This window comes from Lissotriton helveticus, chromosome 6 (genome assembly GCF_964261635.1).
Source record: "Lissotriton helveticus chromosome 6, aLisHel1.1, whole genome shotgun sequence".
NCBI lineage: Eukaryota > Metazoa > Chordata > Amphibia > Caudata > Salamandridae > Lissotriton > Lissotriton helveticus.
This window is the reverse complement of record NC_136067.1, coordinates 1406573695-1406596657: the sequence shown is the minus strand read 5'-3', so window position 1 is coordinate 1406596657 and position 22963 is coordinate 1406573695. Positions and strand designations below refer to the sequence as shown.

The following is a 22963-nucleotide window of genomic DNA, read 5'->3' as shown; positions in this document are numbered from 1 at the left end:
TTGGCATACACTGGATGGCATAACTTCATAATCTATCGTGAAAGATATTAATTGAAGACAGAGATGATCGATGTTTTTGAAGACAACAGTCCACATAAAGAGCCGTAGAGAAAATCATGATCCCATCCTGCGAAGATATTCAATAGGACCCCGCAATAACAGTTAAATCAAATAATTGAGGGGAGCCACACCGAAATCCTACTGTCTTAGGACATACAGAAAAAAAACACAGAATTTAACTGCTGAAACTTCTTAGAAAAATCAGGATCAGCAACCTATGTTTTTTTTTTATATAAATCTTTTTATTATTATAACACAAGAGGAGAAATATACATATCAGATGTCATAAACGAATACAACACAGCTGTGGACGGGCAAGTGAAGTGAAGAAATACCGTACAGTCAGAATCAGCAAAGAAATCAATACCAGCGTAAAGCAGAAGCAAAACAATTAGATAGCAATGACCGCAGGCACCCCCCCACAGCACCCGCCCACCAGGAGTACAGGATATACGAGGCAGACATATGACACCCAGATACGTTTAGGCAAAAATCAGGAGAATACGCCACATCTCTTGTGAAGAAAGGAAAAGGGAAATAGAATGGTCATAGAAAATAACAAAGGAAAAATAACCCCCCCCCCCACAACCCCCCACCCTACACCCCTGCAGATGGCTACGACCTAACCCCACTAGCAGCGTGCCTGTCGCCCCCTATACTACGCCCCAAGGAAGGGAAAAAGTTGGAGGAGGAGAATGTTGCAAAACGATACAAGCTCCCGGACTCCCATCCCCCCGCCAAAAGCAGACACCCCCCACCGTAGTGTTAAGCAAAGTTTAGCAAATCAAAAGACAGTCTGTAGGGGAGCCGCAAACAGAAAAAGGACCATCCCGCCCGACCCCCGGCACCGCAGAGGCAGCAAATCCCTTCCCGAGCATATCAGACTAATAATCAGACAATCAGATTCACATCTGGCACTCTCTCACACAGATACCACCCAGCAAAGACAAAAGAAACAGTGCATCAAAGTCCAATCAAGTTCAGCCCAAACCCTCGCGATCCATCACGATGACCCCGTCCAGTACAAATAGGTCGCTGCGTTTCTCCACGCAGGCTCCGTCCAGCCGAACCGCCATCACAACAAGATTAATAGAAAATAGTAGAGTGTCAAGATCAATTCGATAGGAGGGAAAACAGGATAGACGGCCACAGAGTCCAAAAGTCAAAGCAAATCCACTGCCCTCCAGCGAAAAATCAGCAAAGCGGTTTTGATCACTCACAAAAAGAGGCAAAGGTGTAATCCGACAGACGTTGGAGAAGTCACAATGGCTTACGAAGATAGTCACATCCATCTCGGGCGGGGTCGACATAGGGCTAAATAAACGTCCAGTTCTTTCCGGCTCGATAGCCGCCATCTTAGGGTCGCTGTAGATTTCCGTGTCTGTATCCTGCACAGGGTCCTCGGTAACAATCAAGGCGTTCTCCGTGGAAGAAGTATCTCGGCTCTCCAGGAACAAAGGGTCGGAATCCGGTCCCAAGCCTATACGATCAACAATTATGATCATCTCCTGGAAGGTGGCGGTGAATCGTGTGTGGAGCTCCAAAATGGCGGCCATTACAGTGCGTAGCGACGGTGTAGTTTCAGCCCGCTCCATCGCCCCTCAATGATCGACCGGGCGGGTGTCTGAACCTCGGAGGTCGACTTCTCCGGGGCACAGGGCAGAAGCAATGTAGATACCACCGTTAACACGTCCAAAGCACGATAGCAGTACCGTCGCCGCCCACGAGGAACCGAGCCCAGAAAACCCCGGGAGCTCAACGGGGCCTCCGGGCAGCGGAACCCCTAACAAATAGTCGGTACAATAGGCCACCGTAGTTGCTGGGTAGAGCTGTCACCAAATCACCATCCATAACGGGAGAGGAAAAACGCCACTTCGGGAGACCGGAACCGCCCACGGTCCGCGGCCGATGTTGTTCAACTCCAACCCGGCCGGGTTAAAACTCGAGGCCCCGGCTTCAAATCTGGGGTAGGCCAAGAATGGCACACGACCTATCTTTGTCTTCCGAGCAGCTAGAAATTCCGGGATTGCACCTTTCGAGTCAGGCGCAGGTCACCTGCACGGGAGTCCGGCGGGAAATCAGGATAGGAGTCAGGATTCATGAGCTTCTGGTGGAGGTCGGCGGAGCCGGGAGCTTATGCGGCCATCTTGGTTACGAGCGTAGCTCCTCTCAGCAACCTATGGTTTTAATGTCCCCTGGGTATATGAGTTTGTGTATCTGGAAGAGGTCCTAAGGAAGGTGGCCTTGCGCCGCTGAAACGCGCGTCGACCAAGTGCGAGGTCTCATACATTGTATTGAGACCTGCAAATTGGCAGGGTGCCCCTGCCAATTTGGTTTCAGTTTCCTCTCTTCAGAGGTTGTAGTTATGAGTGTGGTGAGGGTATGAATGTGTGAGTATGTTGTGACGGATTGTTAGTTACCAGGGGTATAACTACTTGTGTGAATTGATTTTCTTGTTTATAGCTTGTATTATGTTTATATTTATGTATTTCTTTTCTCCTTGTATAAATTATGACATCGTTCATGTATTAAACTTTTTTTTAATTTTTTTAAAAAAAATTCTTTAAAAAAAAGGAATGTTCTACTTTGAGCACAGATGAGAAAATAATAATGACAAAAGAAATGACAACTTGAAAATAATGAATACAACTTTACACTTTTTTAGAAAATAAATAAGATTGTTGTGTATTTGTCACCCATGTTACATTAAATACTGGATATATGCCCATATTGAAATATTGTGGCCATTGAGTGAAATCTGTTCTTCTTGCTGTGTATGTCAGGAACGCCCACTTTACAACTCATTAGAGATGCAAAGGTAGGCGTAGTGCAAAAGGGTGCTAACATGCGATTATGCATGTTAGCACCCTCTTGTAAATAGGGCGATATTTTTATCTATGCTTTTTTGGCTTTTTAAGCCAAAAAAGTGGAAATAAAGCCCTTGTAAATATGCCCCATTGTTCTTTAGCTCACTTCGCCACCCCAGTTCAGGCCCAGCGATATGCAAATCAGTCTTGACCCTGTGCCTCAGGGGAACAGCCCAGCCCGAACTGCCAAGCCAGGTCTTCCATGGACCAGACCAAGCATCCTGGGACCAGTTCAGAGATAACACCCCTCATCAGCCATGCTAGCTTGAATCCAGTGGCAAAGTGAGCAAGGGACTCACATCTGGGCATACCCTGGACATACCCTGAAAGGGGATGTCGGACAGAGAAAGGAATTTCTCTCATTGAAAGAATCATTTTTGCTTTTAAAATAGAAGTTTGCATATTTGGCTACAAATCTTTATTTCCCCTCACATGTTTTTGAAACAGGTGGTTTCTTTCTTAATTCACCTCTCACACTCATTTAATTCAGTTCTCTTGGAAAGAGTTAAATGCAAAATTTTCTTATGGATTCCTCAACTGTAGAAAAATCAGTTGGCACAAGGTTGTTTCCAGAAGTTTTCACAGCAGCTATCTCTTAAGGTTCTATACAGGTTAAGTTTCTACATTCTCATTTGTATGATACTCCAGACCAGTCATTTTCTACAGTGCAGTTCAATAGGACAAACATGTTTGAGCCGCATTAATAAAGGACCCCTTTTGTTGCATGGGCCATCGTCGTATCTTACTCGTGTGAGCAATAACCGCCATCGTTATCTGCTAAAAAATTCCGATTGGGTTATGTAACATTGATGTTGGGCTATCCAGCAAATGTGTTCTCCCAGAATCTATTGGATCGTTGTCCGTGTGATTCCCGCTCAAAACAATCAATTGTACACATATTACATTTTTTCCATTTTTACGAAATGGACTTGAAAAGAATTATTATTTCACTCCTAAAGAAATTTTTCTTGCGCAATTACATCACTGCACTGTCTGTTATGTTACAACTAGAGATACGTTATGTTTTTTCGCTGTGGCTTCGTTCTTATGTGCAGCTCTAAAACCGATTAGTGAACATGTGATTAAATTCCAAACCTTGCAAAATAAGCTTAGAAAAAGTGAACCTAACTGCACAAGGGTATAAATGAATTATCGAGATGTTTTTAGGATTTTATGGAAAAGTTTTTAGATATTTCTTTCATATTAACATATTGACATGTTTGTACATTTTTGGAGGAACTTTTTAGGCATTTTGATTTTAAATGCCAAATAAAGTATTGATTGATTGATTGATTGAGAGAGCCATATCAACACCCAGCGGGTTTATTTCTTGTAACATTCCACCTAAATAGTACCATTAAAGACACACCGTTTAAGAAATGGTGTGAATTTTAGCCGAAAACACAGATTATCGCCCATCAGCAACCACTCACCTCACCCCTGCCACATGCACCAGCAGACCAGGCATTGGCACCAGCCACTGTAAAAGACGTGTTATTGGTATGCCCCTGATGAATGTGAATGATCTCACTCAATTAATCGGCAAAGCCTCTCCGTAGAGATCCAAAAATCTTTTCATCCCACTATCCCAGAATCCCTATCGGTTTTTTCGGAGAAAGTTCTGGCATCCATTGCAGGCATCACATTTTTCTCCTTGCTTCAATTGTGTTACGCAAACAGACCGCTCTTTATGTTCTGCTTCCTGTTTCTGAGCAATATAAACATTATTCAAATGCAATATATATGTGTGTTGACTTGTATTGGATTACCCTGTACTCCTATGCAATGTTTAAATCCATTCCTCTTGATGTCTTTGTGTCAGTTTAAAAAACAGGGCCTCATTTATGAGGCCCCTTGCTGTACTTTTGCACTGCCCGAACGTCCCTTTTTTGATGATCTGGTGGTGCAATGTGCAGAGGCAGATTTACAAGGCCACTTAAAGCCACTTTATGTGGCTTTTCATGGCCTTGTAAGTATAAGCCTCTTCCACGCTGAACACTGCGTGAAAGGGGCGTTCCATGGGTGTTGCTGTGGGTGTTTCCACGTAACAGCCATAGAATCTGAAGCATTTCCAGATTTTCTCCTATGCTGGCGTACAATGGGCTGCCATGTGCCAACGCAGGCACCCTTGCACCATGGTGCAAGGGTGCCTGCAATGCAGGGCTGATTGATTTTGAGCAGGAAGGGACACCTTCCTGCGCAAAATCAATCAATTCAGGCGATTTCTTCTTACTATGTGTGCTGCAGAATGGGAAAAAGATATTACGAGGAAAAATGAAAACATTTCTCCTTGTTCTGCCTCCCTGACGCCACCCCTGGGGTGGTGTTAGCCACTTCTGGGGTGGCGTTAGAATCTGACGCATTCCCCGGGGTACGATTTTTCGTAAATCTGGGAGTGCTTCAAATTGCATGGATGTTGTGTGGGAACACACACAGCAGCACCCATGGAATACCCCTTTCATGCAGTGTTCTGCGTAAAAGGGGCACATATTTACAAGGGCATGAAAATCCATGTAAATAGGCTTTACATGGCCTGGTAAATGTGACGTGGCACATTGCACCACAAGAACATCAAAAATGTGAGATTCCGGTGGCGCAAAAGTGCAACAAGGGGCCTCATAAATGAGGTCCCTAGAGTCTATGTGGTTCCTAATGTATACATTACAGTGAACCCGATTCATTCCTTCTGTTGCTTACCTGGTTTGTGCTTGCTGTGGAACTGCTAGATGGGACAGGTTGGTATATTTTTGTCTTCCTACCTCCCTCCTCCACCCCGTTTGGACTTCCACCAACACACACCTTCCAGATAAATTTGCCTGCAGACGTCTCACACCTTCTTCTACATTACACTGTTAGGCCCTGCCTGCTATGAAATGACAGGAGCACCTCTCTGATCACTCATGCACATCAAAATGCTTGCCACACATGGTCACTACAAATGCTACACTCAGCTAATCATGCACTCCACCTGTGGTGGAGCATTTCTACCCGTCTGATAACGGATTGTGGATCTCACGCTGCGATAAGAGGCATACATAGATGCAACTATACAATACAGTATACATCACCAATGCACAGTTTTCAGACCTAGCTACTTCCTATCAATGTGCATCGTTTTTTTTTCTAATTATCTTATTTTTGTATTCGTAGGTTGTATGCCAGTCATGTCTATGCCTGAGGAATTTGGGCGAAAGTGGTATGTGAATTTTATTTACTTTAAAACTCTGAAAGCATTCCTATCGCGTTTGAAGACATAAGTTATTGCTATATATACACCCTTAAGGATCTACCGCATGTCGATTCTTCAATGCACTAACCATGTCCTGTAATCTAGCCTAAGCTGCGACAGGACATTATCAATCTTATATCTGATTGTGTCTTGTAATTGTAATTTTGCGTGAGCAGCTTCATGTCATTTTTATTCATTTTATTCTTATGTTATGTTATCACTATTAGTGATCAACCTCATTTCGATTCTTTATTGCTCTGAATGCTTCATTTAATACAGACGGAACAGCTGTGGGATATTAATCATATGTTTGATGGTTTACAGTACCTAAATGTTCCTCATTCCGATTCTTTAAAGTATTGAATGTATCTTTATATACGACTCGACAGTTCAGTACACCTTCACCGCTCCATGCCCTACTGAACTGTAAAATGCCTGTAGTCTTTTGCTAACCTCTCTTTTGCCCCCTTATTTCATCTCTCTCGTTCGCCCTGGCTTGTAACAGTCTTTTTTTCGCCCCTACATTCTCACATGCTGTATGGTTCCTCTTAGTCTACTAATTCACCTTTCTCGCCCTCCCCTATCTCCCCCCTTTTCTTTCCCTTGGAACGCCTCTCCCAGCGCACACCCTCATAACTCGGCCCTCTCCAAGGGTTTACTCGAGCCTCTGGCTTTTCCCCGTTCTCACTAGGTACTATCCCCCTCCTCTCTATGCATCATCTCTCTCTCCCTCCCTCACTGGTCTTCTCTCCCCTCTGGACCTTTCTAGAGGATTAACATGCCTTCCCGTAATCACCCCCTCACTACACCGTATTCACCCATAACTAAACATGGCCTCAATTCTTAGACCATCCTATACCACCCAAACCTCTCAAAAAACTCTAAGAAGAATTTTGTAGCACAAATTATTAATACGTCACCAAGAAACCTTATTCGCGGATAACTACCTGAGTCTCACCTCCTCAATAAAAACCAACAACATCTTCTACTCCAAACGCACCTCCAAATGAAAAAGTATCTCCCTTAACCACCTCCCCATCTCCAAATCATCCAAAATCCCATACGGTCTGAAACTTTCTACCTCCCCCTCCCCTGCTTTTCAAGGCGAAATTGACATCTCTATTTTCAAATCTGGCAACATCCTCATCCAAGCCTCTGAAAAACACCTCACCATCTTTGAAAACCCATTACAGCACCTTATCTTAGCTTCTATCGAAATCTCCCTCCAACCCTCCAGCCTCCCTCTCACAGGTTGACCTCTCTCCCTTTCTCTCTCCTACTTCCACCCCTCCTCTCTCTGACACTTCAATTACCTTGGATGTCTCCGAAGACCTCACGCACCATTTCCCTCACACGCACCACCTCCCTCCCACGTCAATTACAGTCCCTCCCTCCAAGTCCCCCACAGCCCCCGCCACTCAAACTTTACCTCCTCCTCTTGATACGTTACCTCCTTACTCTAATTCCCCCCTTTTATCTTCTCTTTCCTCCCAACTCCCTAAATTCGATCTTCCTTCGGCCCAACTACTGACTCCAATTGCTCCCTCTCCTAACAAACCCCCATCAACCAGGACGTCTGTCCTACTCACTCTCCTCACGCACCCTTTCCTCCCCCTGACTCTCAACGGGCAACAGCGAATCTCCTTTCTCTCCTCCCTCCCCTTCCTTCGTCCATCTTCTGGAACACCCCTCTTCACCCCCAACCTGGGCTCCCTCCCCGCCCCCACCACAGACCTCCCATCCAGACTATCTTGGAACACTCTCCTCTCCCGCCCGACCTCCCTGAATTCGTCCCTACCTCTCTTTTAACTCAGACACTCTTTAACATCGAACTCCATCTCGGTAAGCTTTTGCTTGAACTCACTTCTCTCTGGAATGTAGTCAATTCCCTCTCCGCACTCAACAGCCCCAACCACTCTATTCCCCTGGGCTCGGTCCAAACCAACACCTCATTCCTTCAACGATGGAGATCTATCCCTCTCTGTAATGAATCAGATAGTAGATCCCATACCTCTAGCCAGCTCCCCTCTCCTGATCTCAGTGTTCTCGGTCACTCTTTCCCACATAACTCTCTGATTTCTGACCCTCCTGTCCCCCAAGCATACATCCCTGTGATCCTTGGAACAAACAGAATGCCAACCTCCCCAGCCTCCCCTAGGCTGCCACCGCAAATTACCACTATCCATTTTATCCCCCTCCCAAATCCAACCCTAAACCCCTTTCCTGCATGCTGGTTATTTGTCGCTTTGTGGCTTGTCATGTGATTGAAATATCGGAAAGCATCCTTAGTGAAACTATTGACATCGCCTTTCTAACTGAAACTTGGCTCAATGATCTCTCTTCTTCCATTCTTGACCTGCACTCTCCCCCTGGCTACTCCAGCCTCAGAAAAGATAGACCAGACAGAATTGGAGGTGGTCTTGCCAAAATCTTTAAAAACAAACTCCAACTCTCACTTGTGCAGAGCTCCGAACATTCCACTTTCAAATACCTCAGAGCTGAACTCCGAGTGCATGGTTCCCCGCCAATTCACCTTCATAATATCTACCACCTCTCTAGGGGAGACGCTTGTGGACGCTTCTGTGGCTGTAGCAGCGGGGGCAACGCTGAGGTAGGACCACACGCCCCAGGAATTCAGTTGGGCTTAGAGCCGCCTTGCAGCCCCTCCCTCACAATCCCCGGGTGTTCTAATACCTCTCGCGTCTCCCGCGTGTGGACGCTTCTGTGGCTGTAACAGCGGGGGCAACGCTGAGGAAGGACCACACGCCCCAGGATTCAGCGGGGCTGAGAGCCACCTTGCAGCCCCTCCCTCACATTCACCGGGTGCTCTAATACATCTCGTGTCTCCCGCTTCGCGGGAGACTCTCGTGGACGCTTCTGTGGCTGTAGCAGCGGGGGCAACGCTGAGGAAGGACCACACGCCCCAGGATTCAGCGGGCTGAGAGCCGCCTTGCAGCCCCTCCCTTACAATCACCGGGTGCTTTAATCATCCGCCCACTCCCGCCTCGCGGGACGCACGTGGGCGTGCGCCGGGCTAAGCCCGGGCAAAGGGCGGGCCGAATGTGGCCGTCAGGGGCCGAAGGAGGCCGGGCTGGGCCAGGGTATTAACATCTAATCCCATGGACTAAGTAAGACATTGTTTTACCATTATTGTAAATCGGGACTGGCAAATTATTATATACTACCTGGCCTTGGTCATTGTTTGTAGGGTAATTAGTGCACTGTGGGGCTGTACTAAAAAAGGCAAAATCAAAAGATGGCAAGGGAAAAGGGGTAGCTGGCACATATGACGCTTTTTTAATAAGAGCAGAATCTGCTATAATACATGAAATCAAGTTGACTGAACGCAGACTGTCCTTAGACTCCCAAATGTTACAGAGTCGACACATCATTACTAGCCCAACCCCACATGGATATGATGGAGGAGTAGAAAATAATGGGTGTTCACTATCCCCGGTTAAATCTCCCATTACCCATGAAATATTAGATTCCCCGATTACTATTGATAAACCTAATGTAGTCACGAGGGTCCAAAAACCTAAGCAAACAAATGGAAGTTGTTTGGTACTACCCCCCAAAAAACGAAGCGGACAGTTAACAAATAGACCACGTAAACAGAGCTATATTACACCAACATCTCTGGTAAGGAAGGGCACTCAAGAGGCTAGAGCACATACCTCTGAGCCTGTATCTGAGGCAAGCCAAGAAATTGCCCGGTAAATATAGTACCTACATTGACTATAGAACAGGGCCTAGAGGAGAACTTTTGGAATAAATTAGAAACAGTAATTAAGGTTCACCTAAAACCTATCCTAAAAAAACTGACTGTCATTGAAAGCAGGTTATCACGCATAGAGAGCCAACAACCTAGTGTTTGTGTTCTGCATGCTGAAACTAGGCTCAGCTTGAATAAGACCAAGGGAACAACTAGTAGTGGGAGCACACATAATCCGGAATCCCTGGGTAATAGTACAACACGAGAGGGGATCTTGAGGGGGATTACAAGTGATAGTAGTAAACAACCAAATGCCCCTTTAATGGAACCAGCAGGTTTGACCCAGGGTGGCACTCAGGTTATAAACCCTCATAGCACTGAGATAGTACCAGAGGTCCAAAACACTTTAAATGAAGGAACACGGTATACAGCCACCATGGCGGATCTTTATCAATGCCACCAGCCCGATAGCGGCCCAAACTCAAACCTTAATTTGCCTCCACAAACCACACCATATATTATCGTGCTAGCAAACGTTCGCCCTCTAGCCCTTGGTGAAGGAGAAGACTGGCCCTCCCTGACGAATAAATCTCTGCATCTTGTAAATGTCAAGACTGGCATAAACCCTAGCCTTTGTTCTCAGAACTAAAAATGGCACGTAGGGTTAGATGGGTTGGACCAACTGACAAGGCGCTGGAGGGATATTGCATCGTACTGACTTTCAGAGCTCTGGGGTTGGTAAGAGCCATAATTGATAGGGTGTTGATCAAACCATGGATAAGTCAAGAACCCTGATGCTACCATTGGGCTTTTTCTATTGCCCACCCCCACGGAAACCCACTCCAATACAAAGGGAGCACCAGATAAGACTAAAACAGCACCCATAGCTCCCAGCTTGGTACCATGCAAATTGCTTTGAGCCCTTGAGTAGTCTGGGAGAAGTAGATTCACTCCAACTAGAGAGCCCAATGAGAAATGATGTTAAAAATTCTGCAGCAACCCCTACTTATTGTAGGAATATCAGTGAGCCAATATCTCCCCTTGATCCTTTGGGCAACCATAGTCCTCTGCAGTTGCCCCATAATAATAATAACAATAATAATAATATTAAAACTTTGGGCGAAATAGAAGACACCGAGGGTGCGCAGATTATAACTCATGCCAGATACACAGTGATAAATAAGAGGTCTAGTAAAGTCTTAGATTTACCAGATGGTAACCCCAATAGAAGTTTCCTCTGTTTAATTTCTTGGAATGTGGCAGGTATCTCCAGAAGGTTATCAGATGAGGTGTGGATTGAGTATATCAAATCCTTTGATATTATTTGCCTCCAAGAAACATGGAGTAGAAAAGATCTCTTCCTAGACGGATATAACTCACGTGTTGTCCAGGCCGAACCCTCTTTGGCAGGGAGGGCAAAGGGCAGCCTCATGACCTCGATCTCGGTACATTATCAGTCTTTAAATATAGAAAAAATAATGGCCTCCTCATGGTACCAATTGACCCTTTGTACCAATTTGATTGCTGTACCCTGCCTTGTTACTAATCAATTGGTACTATAATATTTTTGACATGTATACATCGGTCATCATTGATTCCTTGCAGACAGAAATTTCTAAAGTTACTGAAAAGATTTCTCCATTATGTATTGTGTGGTTGGATGATTTTAACTGTACTCTATGTCAACAAAGTGGGAGCAAGGTTTGTGGGCTATATGACACAAATGAACAACCCTTGGCACATTTTAAGCATACCACACAGGGTAATGCACTAAATAATATTATTGTGGCAAACGATTTATGTATGCTCGATACATTGACTTACACCCCAATGGCATCATTTCAAACCTTTCAAGGGGCTGGGGGGTGTATGAGTGTAATTGATTTTGTGTGGATTTCTAGCAGGTACATGCACCTCATTGAGGTTTTTGGGGTAGAACCAAATCCTGCCAGTGATCATAATCCCCTTGTTCTATCATTGCGCACTGCGGTATCGAGGGAAAAGACCGCTGAACATTTAACACAATATAATCATAACCAAGGGATAAGGTTAAAATGGGACAAAATTGTTCCCAAGGCACAAGAGGTATGTGTTATTAAAACTAACCTAATGCAAGTAATAACCTGCTTGACGGTCACCTCAGAGCCAGAATCGATACTGCAGTCATTTATAAGAGTGTGGCTACTAATTTGACATAACCAGCCAGGAAGGGTAGCCCCCCTGATATCAAATGGTTTAACGCGGAGTGTTCTGCTGCACAAACAACTTTGAAGAAGGCACTACATGTAGTCCCACGGGATAAAGTAATGGTGAGGAAAGCAAGGCAATCCTATAAAGAGGTCATTGAAAAAAGAAAAGTAGAGCTGAGAAAGCAGGCTTGGGATGACCTTGAGAAAGCAAGTGTCTTGGGAGAGAGTAGGATTTTTTGGGAGGTTATAAATCGCCCGCTTTTTAGCAAGGAAAACAGGAGCATGACAACGTATATAACTGGGGTGGCCTGGGAGGCTCATTACTCTAAGATATTTAATCCCAAGGGCATCCTATTGAATTAATGTGAGGGCGATGTTCCTTTTGATATCCAGACTGCCCAACAGCTTGGCCTCTCACTCTCTCTATGTGAAGTGGAGGAGGCTTTGAGAAAAGGTACTCCCCTCAAGGCACCAGGGCCCGATGGTGCACCTCTGGATTTATTTAAAAATAATCCCCAAGTCTGGGCCCCCTGCTGCTTAATGTCTTTAAGGCCACAATTGTGGGACGCATTCCATCTTCATGGAAAGAGGCGGTAGTGGTGCCCATTTTTAAAAAAGGAAATAGAAGCGATCCCAAATGTTACAGGCCAATCTCCCTAATAGATGCTTCTTGTAAACTATTGGGAGAGTAATTCTTGCACGCCTGGAGGCATGGGCCAACGCCTCCGGTATTATTGTGGACACCCAATATGGTTTTAGGAGCGGTAGGGGAACTACGGAACAGTGCCTCAATCTGGCCATGATTATGGGTAAGTACATGAAGGCCAGGGGCGTTTCAATTCACCTGGCCTTCATGGACTTATCCAGCTCTTTTGATACAGTATGCCGGGGAAAACTGTGGTCACTGATGGAGACCAAGGTATTTGAGCAGCCACTTGTCACCTTGTTGCGCAGACTGCATGCCGCAACTTCTGTAGCTATCCGATACGGCCCGGGCGGTGAAAAAACTGGGCCTATCGCCTCAACAGAAGGCATCCGCCAGGGCTGTATTTTGGCCCCTTTTTTGTTTTTAATATATGCAAATGGTTTAGAGCACTTTTTATTGCAACAATGCTTAGACTTTCCTAAAATAAATGGCAGATACATACCCTTATTGTCCTACGCGGACGATACCGTGCTGATGACCCTAACAGCAAACAGTTTGCAAAAGTGTTTGAATGCATTTAATGAGTTCATGTCAGCCTCAGGGTTGGACCTAAATGTTTATTTTAGCAAATCCTTCGCAATGGCTTGTGGCACAAATAAAACCAAAACATGTAAATATATAGTTAATAGCATGGTCATTGAGAAAGTCCCAAACCAATAGCTGAACTCAAGACCTTGTACAAATCGAAATGCCTGTCAGTAGCTACCTGTGGGCCAGGGGTATGGGGATACCACACAAGTGTAGAAATACAAATCATGGAAAACAATTTTTTTAAACATCTTTTATCTATACCAAACAGTTCTCCAAATACATTCTGTCACTCTGAGGTGGGCTTAGATTTTGTTAGTGATAGAATTCATATGTCCCCCCTGCTCCTGTGGGGGAAAATATGGACCGCAGAAGATTTGTTGTTTTCAAAAGAAATTTTAAAAGACTGTATGCAACTAGATAAGGCTTTGATGATACCATGGCTTCGCTATGTGAAGGAAACTTTTTATAAAATAGGTCTGAAAATGTTTTATGATAACCCGGATTCCATGGGACATAACATAAAGATGGTTATTAAGCGCATATTATTCTGTCTTAGGTCTGTCTAGACAAGATAAACGTACATCGGATCAAGTACCTGTATTACAGCAACAGTTTTATTTGTCTTTCACAACACAGACGCAATGGCGTTTTTATTTGACGAAACTCCGATTGAATGTACTACACTTTTTGGTGGCCTTCCCAAAACAAGGGGGTTGGTGTGAGAGGCTATCCCCTTGTCCATTCAATAATGCATCACAACAGAGCACAATGTACTTTGTCCTCTTTTTTTCACTTTATAAGGCCCCAAGAGATCGTTTTATTAAACCTCTCTTGAGGGATATACGACCATGCACATATAAGGAAGGTTTTGAATATTTGAGATCGTTATCAACTGCTGTCATATGTAGTTCTATGCTCAATTTGATCAGATCCGCATTTTTAATTAGGAACCGATATGAATTGTGAACAAGTTTTAATAACTCGATGTTTCTTTTTGTTATGATATATTGTGCCTTAGTTGTAAATCTCTGAACATGAAATTTATCTGTGTCTTGTATGTATGAACTTTTTTAAACTGTATACTTTTATGATTCTTTTCTGAATCCAATAAAGTTATTTGAACGACCACCCTCTAGTGACTCACTTCCCTTTGTAGAAGAATTATCTGACCTTCTTTCTCAATCCTCGCTTTCCAATTCTAAAAACCTCTTCCTCGGGGACTTTAACCGCCATTGGAACAAAAAGGATGATCCTTTAGTTAACCTCCTTACGGAGCTACTTGATATTAATGACCTGAAACAACTCTGCCATTTGTCTACTCACACAAAAGGAGCAACTCTGGATGCTATCATTACAAACGCTGATTTGGCTTCCCTTTCCTTCATCGTACCCATAGACTGGTCTGACCATCACCTTATCCTTTTCACGATCTCTAACAAGATGCTACCCCCTCCCCCCAAAATCATCAAACAGAAGAAATTGACTAGAAATTTCCATCTTATTGGGGAACTTGAGTTTAAAGTCACGGCGCAACTTCAACTTCCTCCTCTTTCCCTAAATGCTAATGACTTCACAGAGCACTTTAACACCTTGGCTGCTGATGATATTTTCCTCCTGTGCTGGGCCATAATGTTAATGGGTGTGGTCATGACGTGCTCAGCTCGTCATGAGCACACAAGAGGTGTACCTCATGACGAGCTGAGCTCGTCATGAGCACCGAAGGGGTTAATAAATCCATCACGGCTGCCCTTGACCAAATTGCTCCAGCTAAACTTAAACTTCAGAAAAACACCTCCTCCAAATCCTGTTTTAATACGGATCTCAACAACAAGAGGCACGCCCTTAGGTCGACTGCACGCATTTGGAGACAAAAGCCGTCCCCTCCAAATCCCGCCCTCCTCAGATCGTCCAGGTTCAATTACAAAAAGCATATCCTTAATACTAAAGCGGCCTTCTTCCGCTCTCAACTGGACCCAGCTAAAAATAGACTCAGGGAACTATTCAGTACTATTAAAAACCACCTCAACCCCCCAAGGTTACAGCCACTATTGAGAGATGTGAAGAGATTGCTAACTACTTCTCAGAAAAAATCTCTAAAATCGATCACTCCTTCGTCTTAACTCACCTTCCACACTGCTCTCTACCCCCACTAAAGTTTTCCTCCAATTCTCCGGCCTCTTAACTCTTCCTCACGACCCCTCATCTCTGCCTCTAGTCATTTCTCTTCCTGAATCCAACCCCACCAAACTTGAGAAAAAAACCAATGCTTCCTGGCATCACTTCCATCCAGTTACTTGAGCTCGAAGTCCTCAATGTCTTTGCCAGACTTAAACCATCCTCTCACTCCAGAGACCCTCTCCCTGCCAACCTTGTCCAAGATCTAAAATACATCATTGCCCCTTTCTGGACCTCTATCATCAACCCCTTCTTTGCCACGGTACGTGTCCCTGTTTCCCTCCAACTTGGACAAATCGCTCCCATCCTCAAAAATCCTGCTGCCGACCCTTATGACCTAAATAATCCTCGATCTATCTCTAACATTCCTCTTCTCTCTAAAACCCTTGAAAAATGTGCCCTGCGCCAGTTAGATACACACATCGACACATTCAATTTGTTGGACACTTTGCAATCAGGTTTCAGAAAGGGCTGTAGCACGGAAAAGGCCATACTCAATATAATTGATGACATCCATCACTCCCTCGACAAGGGCGAGTCCTCCCTTCTCATTCTCCTTGATCTCTCTTCTGCTTTCCATACCCTGAACCACTCTACTTTACTTAACACTCTGAAATATCGTTTTGGCTTCAATGGCTCGGTTCTCAAATGGTTTTCCTCCTTTTTCCAGCATAGAACCCAGCAAAATAAAATTCACGACTGCCTTTCCAAACCAGTGCCTGTCTCGCTGGGTGTCTCCCAGGGCTCTATTCTTTCTCCCTCTATTTTCAACCTCTTTATGGAACCCCTCACCCTTATTTTTAAGCATGTGGGAATCAAGTATCACCTCTACGCCGATGACCCGTAACTTTTTCATAATATTCAATCCCGCTCTTACGTGCTACACCTCAATGACGCCTTGACTAAGATTCAATCCTGGTTCCACTTCAACCACCCCAAGCTCAACCCCAAAAAAAATAAATCATTCTTTTCTCCCCTAAAAACAGCTTGCTCCCCTCCTGGATCTAGGACCTTACTGCTCTCAACTGCTCTCTCACCTTAGCCAATTAAGTGAAATCCCTCGGAATTAACCTTGACCAGAACCTTTCTCTTATCTCCCACATAAAAAACTCAGCCAAAAGTGCTCTCTTCACTCTCTATCACATCAAGAAACTAAAACCCTTCATTCCTGCTGATGACTTTAGATCAGCTGTCCAATCTCTGGTCCTGTCTAAAATCGACTACGGTAACACCATTCTGGAACACCTAAAGCATAGCTGCCAAGGTTTCAGATTGCTAAGTGTGACATTTACATAATTTCAGAGTAATTATGAGTGACATTTCAACGACTACGAGTGACACTTTCGCCCCGGCAAAATCAAGCAATGAAGATGAGGGAATCATATAGATATCAGAAACTACACTAATTTAAGCAAGGAGACATTCTAGGAAGATTTTAAAACATATCTGCAAAGCCCCAGATACGGAAGGAAGGGCACTAACCAGAGACAGACTACGTGTCTGCAGTGCTCAGTAACTGAGGGCAGGTAGGCACTGCTGATGATCTCATTGATGTGATCAATCATGACATGAGCTAACCCAAAAAGGATTTTTTTTTTTTACTAAAGCAAGTGCGACTAGAAGATAATGCCGTCACTCAGTCACAGGTATAATTGGTTGCTAATGTAATAAGGTAAAAAAGAATGGTGGGAAACACCAGCGTAAAACTTAGCAGTGTTTTACTCTGAACACATGATAGTGCAATCAAATACAAATTGCACTGACAGTCTTTTATTAGTTTTAAGAACAAGTTTTGCAATCATGTCACTATGTTATCAGAATACTAATGATGAAGAAACAACGCCACCCACAATGGTATTCAGGGTCTGCTGGCAGGAAGTCTTTATTCCGTGTTAACATTTTATCACTCGGAAAACAAACGGCTGACAAGTGGTGCAGTACTATTCATGCAATATTATCACCAGGGTCTGTTAAAGTGAAAGCGGATTAAAGCAAATGTTGAATTTGAAGAATAGATGTTTTTCACTGACTCACATACCGTAACTAAAATGTAACTCCCAGTCCAGGCTGTCCAGTGCGTCCCAGGCCGGGGACCCGTCCAGTAACAAACTGTCTGCTGGCTGCTTTAACCTGGGTCACTGACTCTACTGTCTCCCTCTGACCGCTGCATTGAGAAATGAAATCTTCGGCAGCAGGGTGCTGCAGGCAGCACAGCACACTGCGGCCCGGGCCGGTGCGAGCTGCAGCAGGACACTGCAAGCTCCATGATTGGTTTGTAGGCGCGCAAATTCAGCCTCCCGCCTCCTACACCAGCACGGAGGATGTGACGTCCCTGCGCACGGCACGTAACACACAACCTGACTGGGCCCCGTAATGACGTCTGGGCTGAAAAGTGTGAGAGAGCCAATGAATGTGCCCTGGGAAACATTAATAAGGAAACTCCGTTCTTACGTGTATTAGCAGGGAATGTAAACGACGGAAGCAGGTGCACTCTGAGCAGCAGGGAGAGCCCGGGCACAGAGATGACAGAGGCAGTGCTGGCAGGTGACTCGCCTGGCAGCAAGAGGCAAAATGCGTGACAATGCATTTCAGTGCGGTGATGCGGATCACAGCACTGAAATGCGTGAGCGTCACACCGGTTGCGTGACGCTTGACAGGACTGCTAAAGTCCACTTAGCCCCAACCAAATCCGTTCTTAGTCTAGCTGCTAGGCTCATCTCCGACCTCAAATAGTTCGATCACATCTCCTCTACCCTTAAATCCCTCAATTGTTTTGCATTGAAGGCAGATCTACCTATAGGACTGCCTGCATTACGCACAAAGCCCTGCATCAACACACCCCTCTGTACCCCGCAAGATGAACTCATTTTAGCTGGCTGCTCTCGAGCACTGAGGAGCTCAAACACACGTTCTTGTCCCTCCTCTGTTAAACAAGAAATCCACTCAATCACGCCCCTTCTCCAGAAATGCGCCTACTATCTGGAATGCACTCCCTAAAGAACTCTGGTGCAACCCCTCCTACTTCTGCTTCAAAAAAGACCTCAAACTACACCTGCTCTGCATATTTTGGGGCCCTTAAGCCCTTCTCTGGGTTCTTATCCCAACCCGGTTTCCTACTGTTTAGTATCCCCTCGTCTGATCTCCCGATGCCCTTTCTCCACCTCCTTTTTTCACTTCCTTCTTTTCTTCTCACTCTATCTCACTAATCCCTTTCGTAGGCCCTTCCTGATTCACTTGATTTTTTTCCTTAACCCCCATCACAGCCTCTCACCATTCTTACATCCTGCCCCTATCTTCTCTATCCCCCCTTTATCCACGCCAATCAACTCTTCTCTTGATTTGCTGTTGAATTTCGCACTTTGTTTTTAACCAGATTGTATAAATTGCGCTGTTATCTACTGTTTTATTGGACTTGTTTGCTGCCTCATTGTATTTTTTAATATCTTTTTTTATTTTTATTTTTATATATACTCATGTGATCATTGTAAAGAGCTCCGATACCCTTGGGTCCAGCCAGCGCTATATAAAACCTTTAAAATAAAATAAATAAATAAGACTTGTATAAACAGGAACACATCTTTGATTCCTAAAATCTATTTTCCACGAGGGGACAACGAGGAAGGCTGGTTGTGTAAGTTCTACCAGGAAATGCGTTCTGAAACAGACCTGTACATTCAGGTGTATGTCACAATTTAAATTAAAAAGCTCTCTTCCTTTGAAAGCCCTGACCTAACTATAGATACACCCTAGCAATGCTATAGTTAGGTCAGTCCATAGAAAAGGTATTTTTGTTTCTTTAATAAGTTTGCCACTATTTGAAGAATCAGCACAAATATTTCCCCAAAAAAGTAGCTCCACTTTAGCTGATCCGTCAACCGGGGGGTCACGATAAATGTAGGTGGGCTTCAAAAAGTATGATTTTGCATTTTAATTCCCATGACAAACGTTGCTGTCTGGTGCATACAAAAACAGCTGATTGTGGTAAAAAGTTACATTATTCAAAAAGCTAACTTTTCGTTATTTGGTGTAAATCTTTTCAGCTTTTTTGAGAAATTAGCATTTAAATAGGTGCTCTGGGGAGGGCATAAAGGGATTTTCTATGGCAAAAAGTTTGGACAGTTTGGGTCAAGATATGTTCTGATTGGGCATTCAAATTGAAAGGGTGCATCCTAATTGGCTTGCCACAATATAGAGACTATGTTGCTGCAAACACGTCATGATTCCTGGAAAAAATATGAAAGGCCACATAAGGAGGCAGAGTGGACATGTGCTGAACACCTGGGCCACGAAGTGGGGCTCAGACTCGAAGAGACCACTCCTGGTGGTTACAGTGGGCCACCAGGAGCAAAAGCACACCAACAGTGTCTAAAACTGTCCACTGGAGGGGTGGGTAGGGGTCGGGAAATGCTGAAAGAAGTTCGGTCCACAGGAGGACTGGGTGTCCTCCCATGTTTTCTATACAATGAACTTGGGAGCCACCTCCCCCTCTCCCTGTGGGCAGATGATAAGGCTTAACCTAAAAGGTCAGGAACAAGGTGAGAGCCACCATGCTCACTTTTAACTGGGCCCCAGAGGCCCGCAACTCCATAGGGATGTAGCAGGTGGTCTTCAGGTACCAGGGCAGCCAGAGCCTCAGGAGCATGCTTCCCCAAGCCTCCTGTGACTGTGTCGGCAGGGGAAATGGCACACCTCATCAGCTGTTTTTGCCTGCGTGAAGCAGGAAAAGAGAGAACTGCTGGCTCCCAGCCATGTGAAGTTCAGCTGAGCATGAGGGAGCCAGAAGGGGATGTGGGGAATCCCCTCACAGCCTCCAAGTAAAGTAATACATGTGGGTGCCCAGACTAGTACCAGGGCACTCTTTAAAAAAAAAAAGAAATTGAAAAATGGAAATGCACTTTTATCTTTATCTCATGGCACTCTCATCAAAGGGTTGCCAAGGACTGTGATCGGCTGGGCCTGGAGTGCCCAATATGCCCTTGCAAGTGTGTTTTAAAATGTGTATGTGGTTCTCCAGGTGCATCATGATGGGCAAGGGGCCAGCAGAAATCTAAAACTAAGCGTGTGTGTGTGGGTCTGGCAGGATTTCAGCAGTCTCCAATGAAGCCTCAATAAAAAAAAATCTTAAAGTCACCCTAAGGCTCCTAGGGGGTTAAACTGGTAATCTCACGAACGTTTTTACTGAGTTGTATGCAGTTTTAGAACGTGGGCTTTTGAGGTGTGGGGACCCCTGTTGGTGTATCCCAAATCTGCGTACTTCACGTTGAATGTAGAAGAAAGGCTCAAATTCATATTTTATTATTATTGTAATGTTTCATTTACTATGACAAAATGTAATATTTTATTAATTATCATCAGGTTAAAAGGTGAGTCTTTCCATTTTCTAATGCAGTGCGTTTTATAAGCTGTGGTCTCGGGACGCCTGCAGTACCGCACACACCCCTCTGTACCCCGCAAGATGAACTCATTTTAGCTGGCTGCTCTCGAACACTGAGGAGCTCAAACACACGTTCTTGTCCCTCCTCTGTTAAACAAGAAATCCACTCAATCACGCCCCTTCTCCAGAAATGCGCCTCCTATCTGGAATGCACTCCCTAAAGAACTCTGGTGCAACCCCTCCTACTTCTGCTTCAAAAAAGACCTCAAACTACACCTGCTCTGCATATTTTGGGGCCCTTAAGCCCTTCTCTGGGTTCTTATCCCAACCCGGTTTCCTACTGTTTAGTATCCCCTCGTCTGATCTCCCGATGCCCTTTCTCCACCTCCTTTTTTCACTTCCTTCTTTTCTTCTCACTCTATCTCACTAATCCCTTTCGTAGGCCCTTCCTGATTCACTTGATTTTTTTCCTTAACCCCCATCACAGCCTCTCACCATTCTTACATCCTGCCCCTATCTTCTCTATCCCCCCTTTATCCACGACAATCAACTCTTCTATTGATTTGCTGTTGAATTTCGCACTTTGTTTTTAACCAGATTGTATAAATTGCGCTGTTATCTACTGTTTTATTGGACTTGTTTGCTGCCTCATTGTATTTTTTAATATCTTTTTTTATTTTTATTTTTATATATACTCATGTGATCATTGTAAAGAGCTCCGATACCCTTGGGTCCAGCCAGCGCTATATAAAACCTTTAAAATAAAATAAATAAATAAGACTTGTATAAACAGGAACACATCTTTGATTCCTAAAATCTATTTTCCACGAGGGGACAACGAGGAAGGCTGGTTGTGTAAGTTCTACCAGGAAATGCGTTCTGAAACAGACCTGTACATTCAGGTGTATGTCACAATTTAAATTAAAAAGCTCTCTTCCTTTGAAAGCCCTGACCTAACTATAGATACACCCTAGCAATGCTATAGTTAGGTCAGTCCATAGAAAAGGTATTTTTGTTTCTTTAATAAGTTTGCCACTATTTGAAGAATCAGCACAAATATTTCCCCAAAAAAGTAGCTCCACTTTAGCTGATCCGTCAACCGGGGGGTCACGATAAATGTAGGTGGGCTTCAAAAAGTATGATTTTGCATTTTAATTCCCATGACAAACGTTGCTGTCTGGTGCATACAAAAACAGCTGATTGTGGTAAAAAGTTACATTATTCAAAAAGCGAACTTTTCGTTATTTGGTGTAAATCTTTTCAGCTTTTTTGAGAAATTAGCATTTAAATAGGTGCTCTGGGGAGGGCATAAAGGGATTTTCTATGGTAAAAAATTTGGACAGTTTGGGTCAAGATATGTTCTGATTGGGCATTCAAATTGAAAGGGTGCATCCTAATTGGCTTGCCACAATATAGAGACTATGTTGCTGCAAACACGTCATGATTCCTGGAAAAAATATGAAAGGCCACATAAGGAGGCAGAGTGGACATGTGCTGAACACCTGGGCCACGAAGTGGGGCTCAGACTCGAAGAGACCACTCCTGGTGGTTACAGTGGGCCACCAGGAGCAAAAGCACACCAACAGTGTCTAAAACTGTCCACTGGAGGGGTGGGTAGGGGTCGGGAAATGCTGAAAGAAGTTCGGTCCACAGGAGGACTGGGTGTCCTCCCATGTTTTCTATACAATGAACTTGGGAGCCACCTCCCCCTCTCCCTGTGGGCAGATGATAAGGCTTAACCTAAAAGGTCAGGAACAAGGTGAGAGCCACCATGCTCACTTTTAACTGGGCCCCAGAGGCCCGCAACTCCATAGGGATGTAGCAGGTGGTCTTCAGGTACCAGGGCAGCCAGAGCCTCAGGAGCATGCTTCCCCAAGCCTCCTGTGACTGTGTCGGCAGGGGAAATGGCACACCTCATCAGCTGTTTTTGCCTGCGTGAAGCAGGAAAAGAGAGAACTGCTGGCTCCCAGCCATGTGAAGTTCAGCTGAGCATGAGGGAGCCAGAAGGGGATGTGGGGAATCCCCTCACAGCCTCCAAGTAAAGTAATACATGTGGGTGCCCAGACTAGTACCAGGGCACTCTTTAAAAAAAAAAAGAAATTGAAAAATGGAAATGC

At 44.6% G+C, this 22963-nt stretch overlaps 1 protein-coding gene across 1 annotated transcript in view; it reads left to right on the top strand.

Annotated features, from left to right (window-relative positions):
- The window catches only part of LOC144761766 (uncharacterized), a 638918-nt gene that overhangs the window by 476127 nt on the left and 139828 nt on the right, over positions 1–22963 (top strand). The window contains exon 8 of the mRNA XM_078647014.1: positions 6078–6123. Within this exon, the coding sequence (XP_078503140.1) occupies positions 6078–6123 (46 nt within the window). The remainder of the gene's footprint in view (positions 1–6077; positions 6124–22963) is intronic.